The sequence below is a fragment of the Etheostoma cragini genome, chromosome 21 (genome assembly GCF_013103735.1).
Source record: "Etheostoma cragini isolate CJK2018 chromosome 21, CSU_Ecrag_1.0, whole genome shotgun sequence".
Lineage (NCBI taxonomy): Eukaryota > Metazoa > Chordata > Actinopteri > Perciformes > Percidae > Etheostoma > Etheostoma cragini.
The window spans coordinates 10,825,302-10,842,897 of NC_048427.1; the positions used below are offsets into that span (position 1 = coordinate 10,825,302).

The 17,596-nt window shown below is 39.7% G+C and overlaps 2 protein-coding genes across 4 annotated transcripts in view; both read left to right on the forward strand.

The window, feature by feature from the left end:
- pax10 (paired box 10) overlaps positions 1–9,351 on the forward strand; it is an 11,092-nt gene extending 1,741 nt beyond the window's left edge. The window contains exons 2-9 of one of the 2 annotated variants that reach the window (XM_034861216.1): positions 1,522–1,634; positions 2,491–2,716; positions 2,915–3,109; positions 4,814–4,896; positions 4,976–5,132; positions 5,401–5,474; positions 7,133–7,265; positions 7,367–9,351. In XM_034861216.1, coding sequence (XP_034717107.1) covers positions 2,611–2,716; positions 2,915–3,109; positions 4,814–4,896; positions 4,976–5,132; positions 5,401–5,474; positions 7,133–7,265; positions 7,367–7,467 — 849 coding nt within the window. In that variant the 5' untranslated portion in view covers positions 1,522–1,634; positions 2,491–2,610 and the 3' untranslated portion in view covers positions 7,468–9,351. Of the gene's footprint in view, positions 1–1,374; positions 1,635–2,490; positions 2,717–2,914; positions 3,110–4,813; positions 4,897–4,975; positions 5,133–5,400; positions 5,475–7,132; positions 7,266–7,366 lie in introns of those variants that run through there. The other variant, XM_034861215.1, reaches the window with a different exon arrangement.
- A 4,842-nt stretch (positions 9,352–14,193) lies between these two features.
- The window catches only part of mmp25b (matrix metallopeptidase 25b), a 44,950-nt gene continuing 41,547 nt past the window's right edge, over positions 14,194–17,596 (forward strand). For both annotated transcript variants that reach the window (XR_004655122.1, XM_034861149.1), the window contains exons 1-4: positions 14,194–14,302; positions 14,432–14,523; positions 15,704–15,836; positions 15,962–16,106. Coding sequence is in view for 1 of the 2 variants with exons in the window: in XM_034861149.1 (XP_034717040.1) it covers positions 14,440–14,523; positions 15,704–15,836; positions 15,962–16,106 (362 nt within the window). In the remaining variant the exon portion in view is untranslated. The remainder of the gene's footprint in view (positions 14,303–14,431; positions 14,524–15,703; positions 15,837–15,961; positions 16,107–17,596) is intronic.

Sequence of the window (17,596 nt, forward strand, 5' to 3'; positions counted from 1 at the left end):
GGGGGCGGCGTAGAAAGAATAGCATAGTATGAAAGAGAGAGGGAGCGACAGAGAGAAAGGGAGCGCAAAGTCTTGTCAACCGGAAATAAAACAAGCTGGCACCCTCCGCATCCCCAAGCCCCAACACCCACCCCAAAGTCACATACTTCCTCCTCACTCTCTCTATCTCTCTCCTCTGCCTCCCTGCTTCCATCTTCCATTTCTCCATTCTTCTCTCCCCGCCATTGCAAAGATATATTTAAACCCCCAGTTCTACTCTGCTCTTGCTCTTTGACTGTACCATACATACCGTCATACCTGCGTCATTACTTACGCCTCACATCAGACCTTGTGTGTCTATTGCCAAGAGTTTCTGTGCAGTGCTCCTTTAACCCGCTCTGGGGCCAGACAATGCCTTTGTTTATTGTCCCGTAGCTTTAAGCCCAGTGTTTTACAGCAGGAGAACAACACCTCTGTGGTCAGGGAACAACACCTAGGTGCTTAGGGAAAATCTGTTAAGAAATAAACTAGTAACTTTACCTTCCCAGCACCTTCACAGCACTGTAGGCCTACCACACTGGTTCTAGGACTAGGTACCTCTGTCCATATGAGCATTATATCAAATAGCTGAATAAGAACAGAAGCTGAGCTGCAACTTTAGTCAGTCAAATAATCAGTACATTGTTTCAATACGTTTGGTGGCTCAAGCTGAAAAAGAAAAATCAATAAAGAATGTTTTATTATGCTTATTAGTGTAACCGAGAAATTCATCTTTTGTTTAAAAGAGAAATCTGTTTAACGTTTTAAGCTTTTTTATTAAATCAGTGGCTTAAACAGCGTAGAAAATCTAAACTTAATATCATTTCAATATCAGTTTCCCAATGAGGGTAATTATTACTGTTTATCCTTTATTCTTGCCTAAATCTGCCTATATCTGCTTCTGTGTGCAGTTGCTAAATCCAGTATTTTACAATAGCAATACAATACATTGCAATACATAGCAATACAAAACATTATAATATAATACAACAGTAGATGCATGTGGACATGTCAAAGCTTTATCAAAGTTTTTAAAACATCTATTTAAAGTATCTAAACAAGGAACAATGACAGTCCTAGTGTGAACATTGAGTTTAATCTAATAACATCAGTTGTGTTTGTGTAAAAAAGTAACGCACTTGACTGCCGATTATACTTTGTATTAATGTGCAATTTATGGTTAAAATTGAATTCCATCATCTATGTATCCACTTTCTCTCCATTATCTGTGCTTTATGCTCCACTCTCTCGGCCTCCCCTCCTCCTCTCGCTGGCATTAAGTTCAAACTTGACACTGATGTTGACTCACTTTGTCACCCCTCGGTGGCTCTCTCTCTCTCTCTCTCTCTCTCTCTCTCTCTCTCGCTTGGAGGACAAGAGTGCCCGCAGACGCATTTCTCTCCAGAGCCCCCCCCTTCCTCTTTCACTCTCTCTCACCCTGTCTAACTCTCTCCATCTCTCTCGATCTCTCTCCTACTCTCTCCTTTACACTCACACACACAGTTAGTGTCAACAAAGCTGGAGAACAAGAGACGTAGAATGAACAGGGGAATAAAGGTCCACGGAGGAGGAAAGTAACACACAGGACCAAGCGCATCAATTCACCTGCAAATTTGGTAAGTTTGCAAAATATCAGGTCTCTTCATATTGTTGCTTTTATGTGTATTGTTCTGTGATGAGATCTCTTCTTTTGTATGGCTTGGGGATGGACGACAAGTTTACTTCGCTATCATAGCTTAATTTCGGGATTGTGATAGAAAAAGCAGATTAAGAAATTGTTGCTCCGAGGCTGCTTCACCCAAATGAATGAAGTTTGACCTCTGACATCGTGCTGCAGTAGTTTGTGAGATTTGGCTCGGTATTGACTTTGCATTCCTTTTTGACTCTCCAAAAAGGACATTTCTAAAATAAAGGGGGAATGTAGGATAAGAGGAGCAGAAAAAAGCTTTTATTCATCTCAGACATTTTTTATTTAGGAAGATAATGATACTTGAAGCTGATGGACATACTTAAGCACTTAATGTCTTAACCCGAAAGTTATCCATGGGCTTGGTTCAAATGTTTAGGGGAGATCTTGTTCTTAAAGCCGCTGAGAGTGTGTGCGTGTGTGCGTGCGTTAGTGCATGCGTGCGTGCGTGAGTGTGTGGCTACATGTACATGCAGTGTCTTTTCATGCATACGTGCAAGCTCATGCTTATCAGCAAAGACAGAGCTAAAAGCAACTAGCATAATAAATGTCATGGCTTCTTAGAGTGGGTTCTAATGTACCTCTGCTCCCCTTGGTATACTAGCGTACCAATGTATAACACACACACGTTACGACAGCGGCCATGTAACTAACTCCATTTCTCTCTGTCATCATGAGGCTAATTCGCCACAATGCCGACCATGTGTGAACTCATGCAATATGACCCCCTCCTTCGTCTTCTCCTCATCTTCGTCCCCCCCCCCCCACCCCCCCATCCCCTTCAGGAGGAAGGATTGGAGGATCGAAAGAGGAAGAGAGGAGCCAAAGGTGACAGTGATTAGGGGCAGACACACACAGGACAGGACTCCTTTATTTCTCTTCATGGTGGTTTGGACACTTGTAGTATGTATGAGAAGTTAACAATGCTGAACCTGCAGAGTGGCTCAAACTGGAGTGGGCCTAACAACTGGTACCATGACCCCACCAGCGTTCAGATGCAACACAGCACAGGTGAGGGGAGAATTATAACATATGTCAATGCTCACAGATCATTAGTTCAATGTTACTAAATGTAGACCACATCAAGAGTCGCTGTCTCACCAACTTCCTGTTAGTTCTATTCTATATTATTCTAAAATGTGATGCTCCAATGTATAACATTTTCTTGACACTCCCACATCTCTTTTGTCACCTTCCTCTTCCTGCCAGTGTCGGACGGCTGTCTGCTGGACACGGAGGGCAGCATGGGTGGGGAGGGAGGGGGAGGGGGAACGGGCAGAGGGGGAGGAGTCCCTGTGGAGAGGGACGAGGGCGAGGAGTCTCAGCTGAGGCTACAGCTCAAGAGGAAGCTGCAGAGGAACAGGACCAGCTTCACACAGGAGCAGATCGAGGCTCTGGAGAAAGGTCAGGCCATGCAAGCACGCACAGCTCTCTCCCTGCTTTTCAGCCAATCGCTGCCCTCCATGGGCACTAGTCAGACCAGAATGTGTCATGACTCAGCTTGTCATGTTGCTTTTTTCCCCCTGCCAACACCTTTGTTATTGGATTAAAGATGTTACACATTGTTTACTGCTTTTTAGTTAATGGCAGGGGACATAAATAAGAGATATGATAAGGAAATACTTTTGGCAGGAGAGGATTTTTACCTATCCCTGCATGTGAGCAAACAGTTCCACCTATGATCACTTTGTTATGCAAATGATCCATAATCTTAACTCCACAAGTATTCCCAATCTGCTCCGTAAAAGATTTCAGCAGCATGTGTGTAAAGCAGAGTTATGATGCATAATTACTGTAATTGTATTATGCAGATCCGGCCCTTGTAGCCTGATATTTGCTTTGAGGGATCAGAAAGCCACCCTTGACTGGATATGGCTGCAGCGGGCCCTTGAGCTAAATAAGGACGCAATGTCCACTGTGCAGCCAAGTGGAAATGTATCACTGTGGTCACTCTTTGCAAATGACATTAATGAGGTACACTTACCTCAGTGCACGGCCAAGGCCCAATAACAATCATGTGTTGACACAGACGCCAATTACGACCAAGCCAATTAGAGCAATTTGTTAGACAGACGTAATTTAAAGAGCCATCGTTGTAATCTTTTTGAAATATGGATTCATCAACCATGTGTCAGCAGTGGAAACCTACGTTTTTGGTGATTCACAACATGTTAATTCTATTATGTTCAGCGATATGAAAACAAAAACTGTGGCCTTTTCAGATGTAACCAACTCTGTCTCAACTAGTTTCTTTGTAATCATTCTATTGTCATGCTCTACTAATGTAAAGCATCATAAGTGCTGACAGTTACATCTATAAGCACGTCTCCATTACCAGACCTGAAACTTCAGAGTTCATTAGTATGACTCAGACTGTCAGTTAGAGGGTGAGGCGTGTTCTTGTTTAGACTTGTCAACAAGGAAAATGTCAGCAGTTTGTCAGCTCTAACTTAACTGCCACGATGACAACTAATGTTGTATAAATACTGTATTAAATACTGAAACAGAAATTCTCATCGGTACGTACTCGTTTAAACAACAGCTGAGTCAGGGCTTATTACCTTATCTTATTTACTGTAAATTAGTATAGTAACACTGATTATTTTAATAAAATGGTGACAAGTGAGACACAATGCCGCATATAGATTCTCAGAATTGAGACAATGGATGATGACATAATGAAACCCTGTAAGGATTTTTCTTCAGTTTATTTTAGTTAGCCTACTTTAAATAAAGTGCTTCGGCAGCTTCATTTGAACTTTCTGTGTGTTCCATAATGTTCCATAATTTATAAAAAGTGCAACAGATAAATATTTCAAATCTGGTTGTAAGGATACATCTCAGCTTCTTGAATTTCTGTACTCCATGACAAGAGAATTAGTGAAGCTGATCTTAAGCAGTAATTACTTGATATGCAGATTAATATATGTCAAAATATTCCAATAATTAATAGGTGAATAAAACATTCTTTTCACATAAAAATATTAATTAAAAATGTGTTAACACCACGCAGCAAGGGTTATCAGGCGAGCTTCTCCACAGTCATCCTGTCATCCTCGATTAAGATTCACCCTGTGTGTCTGAAATTAGTTAATGTATCTTCCACAGAGTTTGAAAGGACACATTACCCAGATGTCTTTGCGAGGGAGAGATTGGCAAACAAGATTGATTTACCAGAGGCCAGGATACAGGTAAGACCTCGGATGCTCAACCTGTAACATGTGGATTGTCAACGATAAAGAGAACTGACAGAACTCTTCTGATTGACAGGTGTGGTTCTCAAATCGTAGAGCCAAGTGGAGGAGGGAGGAGAAGCTGCGCAATCAAAGGAGATCAGGGGGCGTGACTTCCTGTTCACAGAGCCAAGCCCCTCTGACCACTTCCTTTAACACATCAATCTATCACCAGCAGCACGGCAGCAGTTCAGGTAAACACCAAATACTCATTAGCTCATTCAGACATCAGTGACACTTTTACATTCGCTCTCAATGATTTCAGTTTGCTAACAGAAATATAATACTAGTTTATAAAACACAAAACTCGGAGTGACATTTGCAGGCTGGCAAACCATTAGAGTTTCTCCATTAGAGTGCATCACACATGTGTGTGTGTTTTTGTGTGTGTGTGTGTGTGTGTGTGTGTGTGTGTGTGTGTGTGCGTGCGCTTACCGTCTTGCTTTGTGTGTCTCTCTCCAGGGTCCATGTTGAGTCAGGCTGAGTCGTCCCTGCCCAGCTACAGCTCCCTGTCAGTTTTCTCATCTGGAGTTCAGGTTGGACATTTCATCATTCATCATTCATCATTCATCAGCACCTTCCAAACTTTACCAAAGCAGGTCACCATCACAGAACCGAGCTCGTTCATCACCACCTTTACGCAAAGAGTATAAAACATATGATCATGAAAACAAATATTCAAATAAATAAAGTCTACTGCTACGACTGCTGCTTCGTGGCAAATCTAAAAATATGTGAATTATGCAGTGAGTTTAAATATGATATTGACTTTCTTAAAGAGGCAGAAATGTGGTGATACGTAAACAAAATCACGATTCTGATTAAGTTTGATTGTGATTTTTGCATTGCAAAAATAGCCTCACCCATTATTCCAGAAGATTACTAATTGGAGGCTTCCTGTTGGTAATGGAAATAAAACAGCTCATTACAGTATAGACTACTTACAACATTGTCCTTTATTTGTATTTACAGTTTAAGTAGAGTTTTAGTGTTAACGCTTCTCCTTGAGATGAACACAAACGATCAGTGGGATGAAAAGATTTTTTTGCATGCCAATCCATTCTCTGGGAGTCATTAGTACATAAAATACATTTTAAAACTAGATTTTCATACAAAAATTAAGATCCGTCTATAGAAGCTTGCTACACTGGACTCATTGATATTTTTAGTGGGCGACAAACACACAGCACTTATCGATTACATTTCAATTATCATCAAGCCAATACAAATTTTGACTTTATTACATCCAATAAATTGTGTTTATTTTAAAAAGGGACAGTGAGAATTTATAAAATGAATGGGTTAAAAATGACAGAATTAGCCAAAAGGCGGTTTTTCATCTGTAGTCCACTGATGTTAAACAAGAAAGAAAAACAAGAGCAGAGCAGAACTAAGCACAAAACCAAACACAGTACAGTAGACAAAAAGATTAGCAACAAAAGGAAGAACAAAACGGGAAAGGTTACAAGATAAAACAACAGAGCACACGAGCTCAACAAAACAAGAGCGATAGTATTAGTAGTAGTAGACGGCACTTAGAGGAAGCCATTCAAATACATATTTACATATATTGTAAACTAACAGAATACATGCATAATAGCTTGCAGTTAATGCTGACATTGTTTCAGCTGCTTTGTAAAAGAGTTATGTATGTATTTCATTTTCTGATTTGGTGTGGGATTGAATTCCTCTCTCTTGACCCTGACTTGAAGAACTTTTCCACTGCGGGATAACACAGTCTCCGCTTGACTACTTAAGACACGTTTGACTCTATTCTTCTCTTAAATGTCATGCACAGGTACCAGAAACTTTGTTTAGAAATCCTTTATTCTCTATTTGAATACATTTTAGGTTGGTAGTCTTCCAGGGGTCCACACACAATAATATACAATCACACATATCAATGGATGAAGAAAATACAGCGAAAGATGAAGATCAGAAAATAAGTGAAACCATTTTGCATAAGGATTTGGGCTGCTGCTGCTCCACTTTACTCCCACCATACAACACTACTGTAGCGCCTGCGTGTGGTCAAACTGAAATCTTGCCGTCACAACACTGCCTTTACAGTCCATGGGGTAGTAACAGCAACGGGAATATACAACTTCAAGGTTTTCTTAGCTGATATAGACTGTTGTTTCAATATAATTCTAACCCAAATCTTTCTTTCTTACTTTTTTTTGTCTACTCTCAGTCAATTCCTCCCCAGTCGACCTCCTCCTACTCCTGCATGTTACCTCCCTCCCCCTCTGCCCCGCGCAGCTTTGACTCATCAGCGTACTCCTCCCCTCACCTGCAGACTCCTTCTTCAGCCAACTCCAACACCGGTGGGTTTTTCTGAGCTAAATATGGGTTGAGATTCTGAATCTGAATCTGAAACTCCACAGACTGACCGGCTCTGTTTTTCTTCTCTCTCGCTTCAATCCAGGGCTCATATCGCCCGGCGTTTCAGTGCCAGTCCAGGTCCCAGGAACTGAGCAGCAGGGCATGAGTCATAACCTGGGTCAGTACTGGGCCAGGTTACAGTGAACAACAGACAATCGCTGCCAGGCAGCAAAACAGAAGAACGAAAAAAGGGCATGTAACAAAAAAGTGTTAAGAAAATAATATGGGGAAAACACGGGTTTTAAGGAAGCACAGGACTAAGCTGTAGTGGGGGGCCTCGATCAGTTGCAGAGCCCAAAATGCATTAAATGTTTACAAATTCAGCCAAGAGTAGCTTTGGTTGCACTTGACTGTACTCTGGTAATACTGGTATTTGCTTAGTATTATCAGGTTGCACTTTTTTGTTTGAATAGTGTGAATCATAGGACTGAGGTCGAGATTACAAATAGGATCAGTTTGAGGTGTGTTTAGGATTAAAATAGAGTCTGGATTAGGATAGGGTTTAGTGGCAGAGCTCCATTTCCCACGATAGTTGAGATTTAGAATTGGACCCTTCAAAAGGTTTTACCATATTTCATTGCGTTGAACATTTCGGCTTTTACTTAAAGAGTTTCATGATCCATAAAACAAAGAAAATGTGTTGTTTATTACACAAAGCACTGGACAGAAAAGTTAAAACCTGTCTGCGTTCCAAAGCTCCGAAAAGATTTTAGATTATTGTGTTATACATTTTATCCTCAGGAGGTGGCTGGAAACTGCTTCTGAGTTTCAGTTAAGAAAGTTGACCTGATGTTATTACCAGCTCTCAGCCCAACTAAACATAACTGCCTCCAACTTAACAAAAAAGAAAAAGATTAGTTTTGCTCATACATGCGGAACAAAATGCAGGGTTAGGATTATACTTCTACCACACCGACATTCAAACAAGTGATTCAATGGTACTAAGTAAATGCCAGCACATGTCTATATTGTAAAGTGTAACCACAGTTTCTTGTTACTTGAGCAGCTCAATGATATTGTGATAGCAAGCTTGTTCCCTGAGCATAAACTGTGTGAGGCTACTCTGAAGATTTTAGACAAGCTTATGGCAATCACGTTTACTAAAACTTAAAAACTTACCATAAAAATGTAAATCCTGTGTACCCTGCCAGCAACATTACACTAAGACTGATTCTGCATATTTTTGTACAGACATCTGCGTATGATGAAGATAACTGGAATATTATCAGATGTTATTGGAGGGAAGAATGTAGCACGTTGTGGACTCAAATCATCCTGAAAGCACAAACAATATCATTACAGACACACCATGTCAATATTGTTATCAGATATTGTCTGAACATTACAGGTATCACAGTTGACTTTTGCCAAAAACTACAATAAGTCAATTCCATTCCTCTTTGTTTATATATATATATATATGTAGACTTTTTATCTGATCGATCTAAAAACAGGAGCAATTCCATAACAGCTTTAGCAGTAATATGTACTTTGATTGGCAGGGATGTTTTTGTATATCACTAATGATCCACATCCATCAGTCAGTGACAACCATGCATCATTACACAGAAAACAAAAAAGAGGCTGCCTTCAAACCATCAAATGCAAACACTTACGATACTGACAATCAAAGCTAGAAGTAGATGAGAAAAAAGGAAAAACTGTGAAATTATTGCAATAGTGTCAATTCAATAATGACATGATCAACTGTGCATGACCAAAAACAGCCATTAGACAATCAGCTACTTGCAGAAATAAATTGAGTATTGTACAAACGCGTTACTGTACTTTGCAGGGTTTTAACCTCTGCTCACTTTCTTGTGACTATTGATTTTGTTGATGCATCTCAGTTTAATCGCATTTGAAATGTCTTTCAACTCTTATTTGTCTTTACACTCGTTCACACAAGTCCTCTGTGTTGTTTCTGTTGAGTGTTGTGTTAGTACCTTATAGCTACCAAGAGTCAACCCTTTTGTGAAGGCCTTGGATCCCTTTAATGAAATTAAAACTGTAATGGATCAAAAGGTCTTTATTTCTGATGTGTGGTTTTCTTTTTCTATAGGTTGATTTTAACATGACAGTATTGCTCAAACGCATACAGAGATTATGTTAGCTTTGACGAATGCGTTCTCATCACCATTATAAAAATAAAAATAATACTTCTGGCTAAATTTAGTACAAGGTGAAAGATATTTGGTTTCAATTAAATTGTTAAACTTCTTAAAAAAAATTATCATGGTGATTGGATGGATGTACAGGACTTTCACCCAGGAGTCTGCACTTTGTGTCTCATGTGAAACCAAAAGTCAACGTTGACTTATTTTAAGTTACATATGTAACTGAGGTATAGGTACTTAACTAATGTTACTATAGCCTAACAAATGTAGTTATTTAAATCCAAAGTACAATCTTTTTTTTAAAAGGAGAATTTCAGTCCATTCCAACACGTATATCTGTAAATTTGAGATCTGTCAGTAGAGAGAAAAATAAAAACAATCGGTGCCATGTCCACCGAGTAATCCTCCTGTTAGAATTAGAACCCAACAGGCTTAACGGGGCGAGTTTCAATTGTTTTACAATGTGTGATTCCTTCTTAATGAACACAGTGAATCTAACTGCTGTAGATGTGAAAAAATGCATGAAATGCCTGCTGATTGCAAGAAGTGCTTATGGATCGTCTACAAACACTGTAAAGATGCATATCTATCAACATATTTTTTTAAAGTGCTGTAGCACAACTAGCAGGAGTTGTAGTTATAATTGAGGTACGTTTGGAGACACTGCCCTATTAAATTCATAGCCTACATATGTTTTACCTCTTTTCTGTGTTGTAGATGGTCCCTAAGCGCTCTAATTACAGTCTCAACATTGTAACTAAACAAAGCTAAATTAGCAGAACTTTCATGTATCTCTGTCACATCTACTGCGGTCAGATTCACTGTTTCCTCAGAAGGAACCACTGCACATGGTTAGGGACCTTAAGTGACGTTTTGAACATGTGAAGAGGCTAAACACACATTTAAAACTTGCCCTGTTTAGGCCTGTTGGGTGCTAATGCTAGCAAGAAGACATGTAGGTAGCACCAATTGTTTGAGTTTTTCTGTGTATTGACAGCACTCCAAATTTACAACCAGCACGTGTTGGAATCGACCGGAATTCTCCTTTAAAGTAGTACCAAGTTGTATTAAACCTAACCTCCTATGTGACAAGTTGGGAGTGAAAAAGCGTTGACAGAAACAACTCTAAATTGTTGCACATTTTTGATTTGTATCTGCTGCCCCCATGTGGCCAACAATAGTTAATGCAAGGCAGTTTTAAAATGTTTTATTTGTTAAGGATTTAAAAAAAAAATTAAAAAGTGATGTTTATCAATATGATGTACCCCAGCCTTAAAATGGTACTCTTTTAGGATGAGTGTAGACGTTATCTAACACAAACAATATCCACGTCTTCAAAAGAAAACCAGCATAGATTGGGGGTCCACTATGAAGTGGCCATTGTGGAAACTGGCCAACCATTAGGAGGGCAGCATTTTCTGCTAATGGCATTACTCAATGTGGCCCAAGAGGATAGACAGAAATTAAAGATGAGGGAAAAGAAAAGAGGGGGAGGAAGATGGAGAGAATAGGCTCGTTCGAGATGAGCCGGATCTGCGCAGAATCGATCACCGGCGATCGGCGCCCGTTGCATGCCGGTTAGATTTCTGTCCGACTTGCTCTGACGTCATGCACACGTGGGCAACGGAAATCTCACGAGAGCAAGGCGGCCGCAGTTCTGAGACGCAGGCGGCGCAGTTGCTTTTCACCAACTGCAAGAGCCAGGCGGACCCAGGCGGACCCAGGCGGACCCAGAGCATGCTGGGAAACGCCGGCTTCTCAGCTGATTTAACACCTGATTGGTTTAAACCATGATGACGATTTATATAAACTTTTTATAGTTTTTGAATCGAGGGGATTTTAATTGCTATTTGTCTGACTTAAAGACTTATTCTGTACAGAACACGTGTTGTGTGGCTGATAGTGACGTTTAGAAGTCAGAGAAACTAAATCTGGTCAGATCACGGATCATCTACAGTGTGTTGTTTATTAAAATCAGCAACAGATCGCATGTGGAGCACTTTGCCAGCTACTCTTTCATAATCAAAACAACTGGAGACAGTGTACAAGCTGATATGTAGGCTAGGTCTGATTATATTTTATTAAATCGGGATCGCACCACAGTGTTTTTGTCACTTCCTGCCCAGCCTAAAGGCGGCTGGACTCGGATGGAAACTGTCCGACTTTCCCGCAGCTTTCTGTCCCCGCCCCCGCTGCTGCCGCCTGCTCTCGTCCACTTTACAGGCGAGGCGCAGTTCATCTCGAACGAGCCTAATAATAGTGATGCTTTGCAGAGAAACAGAACATGCAACATGAGACTCTGAAATGAAATGCAGATGCACTCCATTTTATAGTGTCATCCGTTTCCCCCAAATTTATTTTAAGTACTTGTGTTGAATCAGGCAAAAATAGTAAAAAACGATAACATTACAAACTTAACTTTTAAGAAACAGACTATTGTTGTATAGGCTACACAGTTTTTTCAACATGATACAAATGAATCTGCCTTGCCTCGATGATTAATATGGAAGTCTAGAAGTGCCAAAATTAAAATAAATATATCTAATCAAATTGATTTGAGATGGAAGACCAACTTATTGATACTAAGTTGGGAAGTTGTTGTGCATGCATTAGTGTCCTTTAATAGAAACTACCAAAAGTAAAGTAACCAGAAATATAAATCACATTCATTGTAATGTTTACAATTCACAGTAAGTCAAACAAATCACTTTCTGCATGTTAAAAGCATTAAAAGTCCTACGATGATTATGTCATTGAAAATTAAACTGTCCTTTTACTTTCAATTTCTAATTATCATTTTTATTGTTCAATCTACATAAAGCACCAATTGGATAACATATTTTCATCTGTTTTTTTTGGCCAGGGAGGCCATGTTTGTTTGGAACAGTATAAGCTAATGAGGTCTATTGGAGTTGTTTGAAAAGATAGTGGTCTGAAATTGTAATACTGTATTTTAGTATTGTCAGACCTAAGCCACTGTAAAATACTATGAAAACATATGAACTGATTAGAGCCATTCACAACAACAAACTTAAAGGTCCCATGACATGGTGCTGTCAGCCTTGGTGCAGAAGTACAGTCACAAGAACCATTCCTACAATGAGCTTTCCTTAGGACGTGCCATGTGTCTGTAGCTATTGTGTAAGCAAAGCAAAACAAAAACAACATTTCATTTTCTCAAAGTCAGAGAAAGATACCCAGAGTGAGGCCATCAAACTGCATAAGAGACATCTGACTCAAACATGGAGGCAACAACAGGCCAAAAAGGATGCAACTGTAGTGCTAGAATCCAAAAGCAGGTCTGCAAAATTCTCTAGACTCGAAAGCGGAAGACAGGATATTGTGGTGGCAGTTTTTGTCAGAGCTGACTGAGATAATCTGGGGGAGGCTGTTCAAGAGCTATGGGAACCCAATACAAGGGGTTTGTAAAATCTAAAGTTCAAATATAAAACCTACTAATATTTCTGCAAAACCCTAACATTAAGGAACATTAATGCCTGGCCGCAAGGCTGGATGACCAACTGAGCAAAATTGATTCCACAACCCAAAAGCCTTAGGTTCACTGTAATTCAATTCATGCTTGCTTATTTGTTTAGGAATTTTCACCTTTATCAGACAACAATGGGCTACAAGACTCAGGAAATGCAGAGACAAATCAGACAGGGCTTACAGGCAGGCACAAAAATCAGGTAAGGGTCAAAACCAGGAACAAAGTCCACAAAGGCAAACAAATCCAAAAAAGTAGTAATCCAGTAAATCCACAGACCAATCCAGTAAATCCACAGACCAAAAGATCCAAAAAGGCACGTAACAAATTTAGTCAGAGCTCAAGTTTCAGATAACAAAAGCTAGAAAGCAAAAGGAAGAAACACATGAAAACGCTAAATACCTGAAAGGGAGTGACTGGATATGGGCCGGTTACATACTGCAGGGCTGACGAGGGAAATTGGAAACAGGTGAGGAGGTGGATGGATGAGGAAGTCAGGTGACAGGAGCAGGGAGACAATCTGAGGGCATCTGGTGGACAGGAAGAGCCATGAACGGGTCTGGGAAAGTGGGAATGTGGTTGGAGGGAGCAAGGGATAGAGAGGCAGAATGTGACACACATGATGCTTTTTCTGAAATCAGACCCCAATTGGACATACGAAAATCCTGAGGCCTCTGGGCAGCTAAACAGGTTAATTAGGCCTTGTCCAACTGATTATTGATCCATCTCAATTTAGCATGACTTTGTCTTTTAGCTCTTTAATTCATGATCCATCCAGTGACTGCTCCTCAACAACACACTGGGCTGGTAACAGAAAAAACGTCACGTGTCCTTTAATTCTGTAAAAGCAGAAGTTCCTTCCAGTGAGGCTGTGGACTACCACATTTCACCTGGAGAGAATTGTGTTGATCTCGAATGAAAACCTGAAGCAAGAAAAAAAAAAAGATCCCCGTTTATGTCTTGTCTCAAACATGACCTAAATTCAACAGAAACTAGAACATTATGTTTTCATTTGTCCTTTTCTCTCTTTTATCTGTCATTTCTGGTGAACTTTCTAAAAATAAAAATGATCAAAATCTTTGCACAAATACTTAAAATGTTTGTCATCTTCTGGAAAGCGGCTGCAGAACTAACCCTTTACAAAGGGTAGAAAGTGGAACCAGAATCAGGTTTAAATAATTCAAACTAAATAAAATGTATAGATAAAGAAGAAGATGACAAATATAATCAGAAATGAAGAAAACTACAATCAGCGACTCCCTCTACTGTGAGGGAGAGAGGGAGGGAGGAAGGAGGACAGAACAAGAGAGAGTCGTCTGATCGATCAGCCCAGCCTAGTCCCAAGAGAGACTGAAGCTGTAGAGGAGAAACAACGGTGAGCTTTGTTTCAGTGCTCTTGGCTTTCGGGATGGTTTGGAGGAAACGGATGCAATCAGAAAAGAGGAATGTCTCTGTTTTCTCCAAATAACAAGTGTTCTGAAAATAATGGAGCGTTTTTTTGCAGTGACTGGAATGGAGTTGGGTCTTCTGCTGTGGTTGCTTTTGACCTTTCCGGGAAGCACATCAGCAGTGCCAGACCATTACAGTACAGCTGTGGTGAGTAGTTTAAAAGAGACAGATAAAGAGGGAGAGAGAGAGAGAGAGAGAGAGAAACATGTAATTGTACGCTATTAAAACTCTAAATTGTTGTAATTATGTAAGCCTGTTGTGTGATTGAGTGCCTATTTACTTGGCATCATAATTGTCAAATTTTCTATTAGAGATATCTTATTTTTTCTTCTGCAGTCTGGACTTGTTTATGTTGAGTGTAATTCTTACGTGTGTCAAAGTTAGGTGAGGATATCTAACTGTGATTTTTGCCAAACAAGCAATTTAAATCCTACCCATGTCCGTTTGATAATAAATATGTATTCACACAGTGAGGATGATTTTAAACCATCAGCAGTTTATTTGGGGGGGAAGGCACTTTGCATACTTGCTTGCATGTGTTCTACCATTCACGTGTGAATATGTTTGGGACCTTTTTTACTATCAGTCTTACAAAGACTCGTCTCTGATTGTGAAACAGTAGTGAAACTACTGAAAGACAACCGTTGAGAGTGAGCCAACACCTCTTCCTATCAACTGCAACTACAATGGAAGGGTGGATGTAATACAAGAAGAAGCATAGGGTTCCAAATCACTTTTAAAAACAGTCTTTGTTTTGACATAGATACATAGATACATGCTTAACAGATACATACCACACCAGATTTATCCTCTTATTTCCCATCCAGTCCACTCTATTCAGTTGTTCTATATATATAACAATAAATATAACAAATTATCAATCTTATACTGTCTTTATGCCATCAAGCAACTCACTCAACAAGTACAGGATGATGTAATATTAATGAGTTAAAAAAGCTGACACACTGCATTGTGAGAAACATACTGGGTCTGATCTATAATAACAAATAGACTTTGCGTGGCGTCTGCATTGGCCTGTAATCCTAAAGTCAACTCTTCTCAAATGCCACAACTATTATTTCTAGTCATAGTTCTATTATCTTTATTGTTATTGCAAGTGCCTCCGCATTATGCCAAATGCTGTAGTTGAATTGAACTTGTGTTGGAGATGGATGTCAGCAATACTGTTCGTTCACTTTGGTTAGAAGTGTGTTATTGGTGAAGCTTATGGTTCATTGTTTATTGGCCCTCATCCTGTGCTGTGTTGTCATTTCTGAGAAACAACAGATGACCAAATTCACTCTGGTTTCCTTGTTTTTATGTGCAGGATTGGTTGAGCAGGTATGGCTACCTTCCTCCTCCTGACCCGCGCACAAGTCAACTGCAGACTAAAGACGGGATTGAGAAAGCCATTCGTGTCATGCAGAGATTTGGCGGAGTCCACGAAACTGGGGTGCTCGGTAACAACCTCTCAACATTAAACTATTGGGACAATATGAGATTTTATGGGCTAAATGAGGTCAACTTTCTCTAATCTGCTCTTTAGTTTCAGCATACAGTTTATGTCATCAACTTCTTTTTTCAGACAGTGAAACCCTCAAACTCATGTCCACGCCACGATGCTCTCTGCCTGATATTGTTGGTAATGAGGACATGCTGAGGAGGAAGAGGAGGAGGAAAAGATATGCCTTGTCAGGCCTCAAGTGGCACAAGACAGACCTCACATGGAGGTGTGTTTCCTGTCATGCATGTCACATTGTGACTTTATATCATCCCTGTATGAATCATCACGCTTAGTGTATCGTTCACAATTGCGGCTTTCCTTCTTACATTTGCCAAAAATGACTGCCGTTACATCGGATGCCAAAAAGGTTTGAATTATACCAAAGTATGTTTGGTTTTAATGCCAAAAATGTTATTAAATACCTCAATAGAGGAAGTTTTTGGGGACATGTACTGTTTTTTTGTTCTTCTTATCCAAAGTCACACAAGCTTATCAATATCTAATTACATAACAGGCATTAAGAAAACAAACACAAGATACAATAAGACATATTTAAATAGTAAAATAAAATAATTATGGTGCTATTTTATATTTTTCTTATGGCTTTAAAAGCGTCATTAAAGGGACAGATGTGTTTGTTCATCGCTAAATGCTCTCAGACCTTCTTACCTTGTCTATCGCACTTAGTCTAAAGCCAATTTATTTGTACTGAAATAGAAAAAGAATATGGTCAGACTATTTTTAGGAAGGCTCAGTAATTTCCTGAAACCGCTGCATTACTCAGTGCACAATATGTGTGAGCATTTACCGCAACAGGATGGTGTATGCGTATGGAGGACCAGGTCTACCATATTTAAGAATAAATACAGAAATAAATAAATGCTCAATAAATAAATAGGCATACAATTAATTGCCCCAAAAAATACAATGAACAAATAAATGTAGGTAGAAGTTAAATTAAACAGTGAGACATAAATGTATATATCTCTTTTAATTAGCTTCTTTATATATTTACCTTTGTAATAATGACCTTATTTATTTATTGTCCGTTATAATCTTCAACTTTATTTAGTAATTACCTATTTTTTTAATGTATTTATTTCTGTGTGTGTTTCATTTTTTGGTCTGTTTTATTCTTACTTTGCATTTCTACCCTATTTATTTTCACCCCTGGTATTTATTTCTGCCTGTCACTTTTACATTTCTTCATGTATTTCTGCCTCATTAATGCAAATGAGGAGGGGCGGCTCTTAAGGGGCCAACTTCTGCCCATTGGTTGGTCAGCATTTCACTGCACGGTGGAATTTACATGCCACCGGTCACACACACAAAAAAGATGGCTACCTACAGTGTATTTGTCAGTGAGCTGAGGCCTTTAGCAACTGTTTTTGAAAACAATGCTAACGTTATAAGTATTGACTTTATCATTTTTCGTTTAGACGCTCTGGCAGAACGTGTGTTTCAGTTAGCGGCACACATGGACACAGATGTCGACAATGTAGTTTTTCAGAATGTGGAGGAAGCGGCCTATCTTCTTAACTCGGTCGCTAACGTTAATCACACACCAGGGATAGCTGGTTGCCCTGCTTCTATGCTGCCTGTGGACGCCGTGGAAGAACTTCTACATGCGGGTTTGCTTGTTGGTGCCATTGCAAGGCTTTTTGGAGTCAGCGAAACAACAGTCAGTGTACCATTACATGTGATGCCAATAGAACC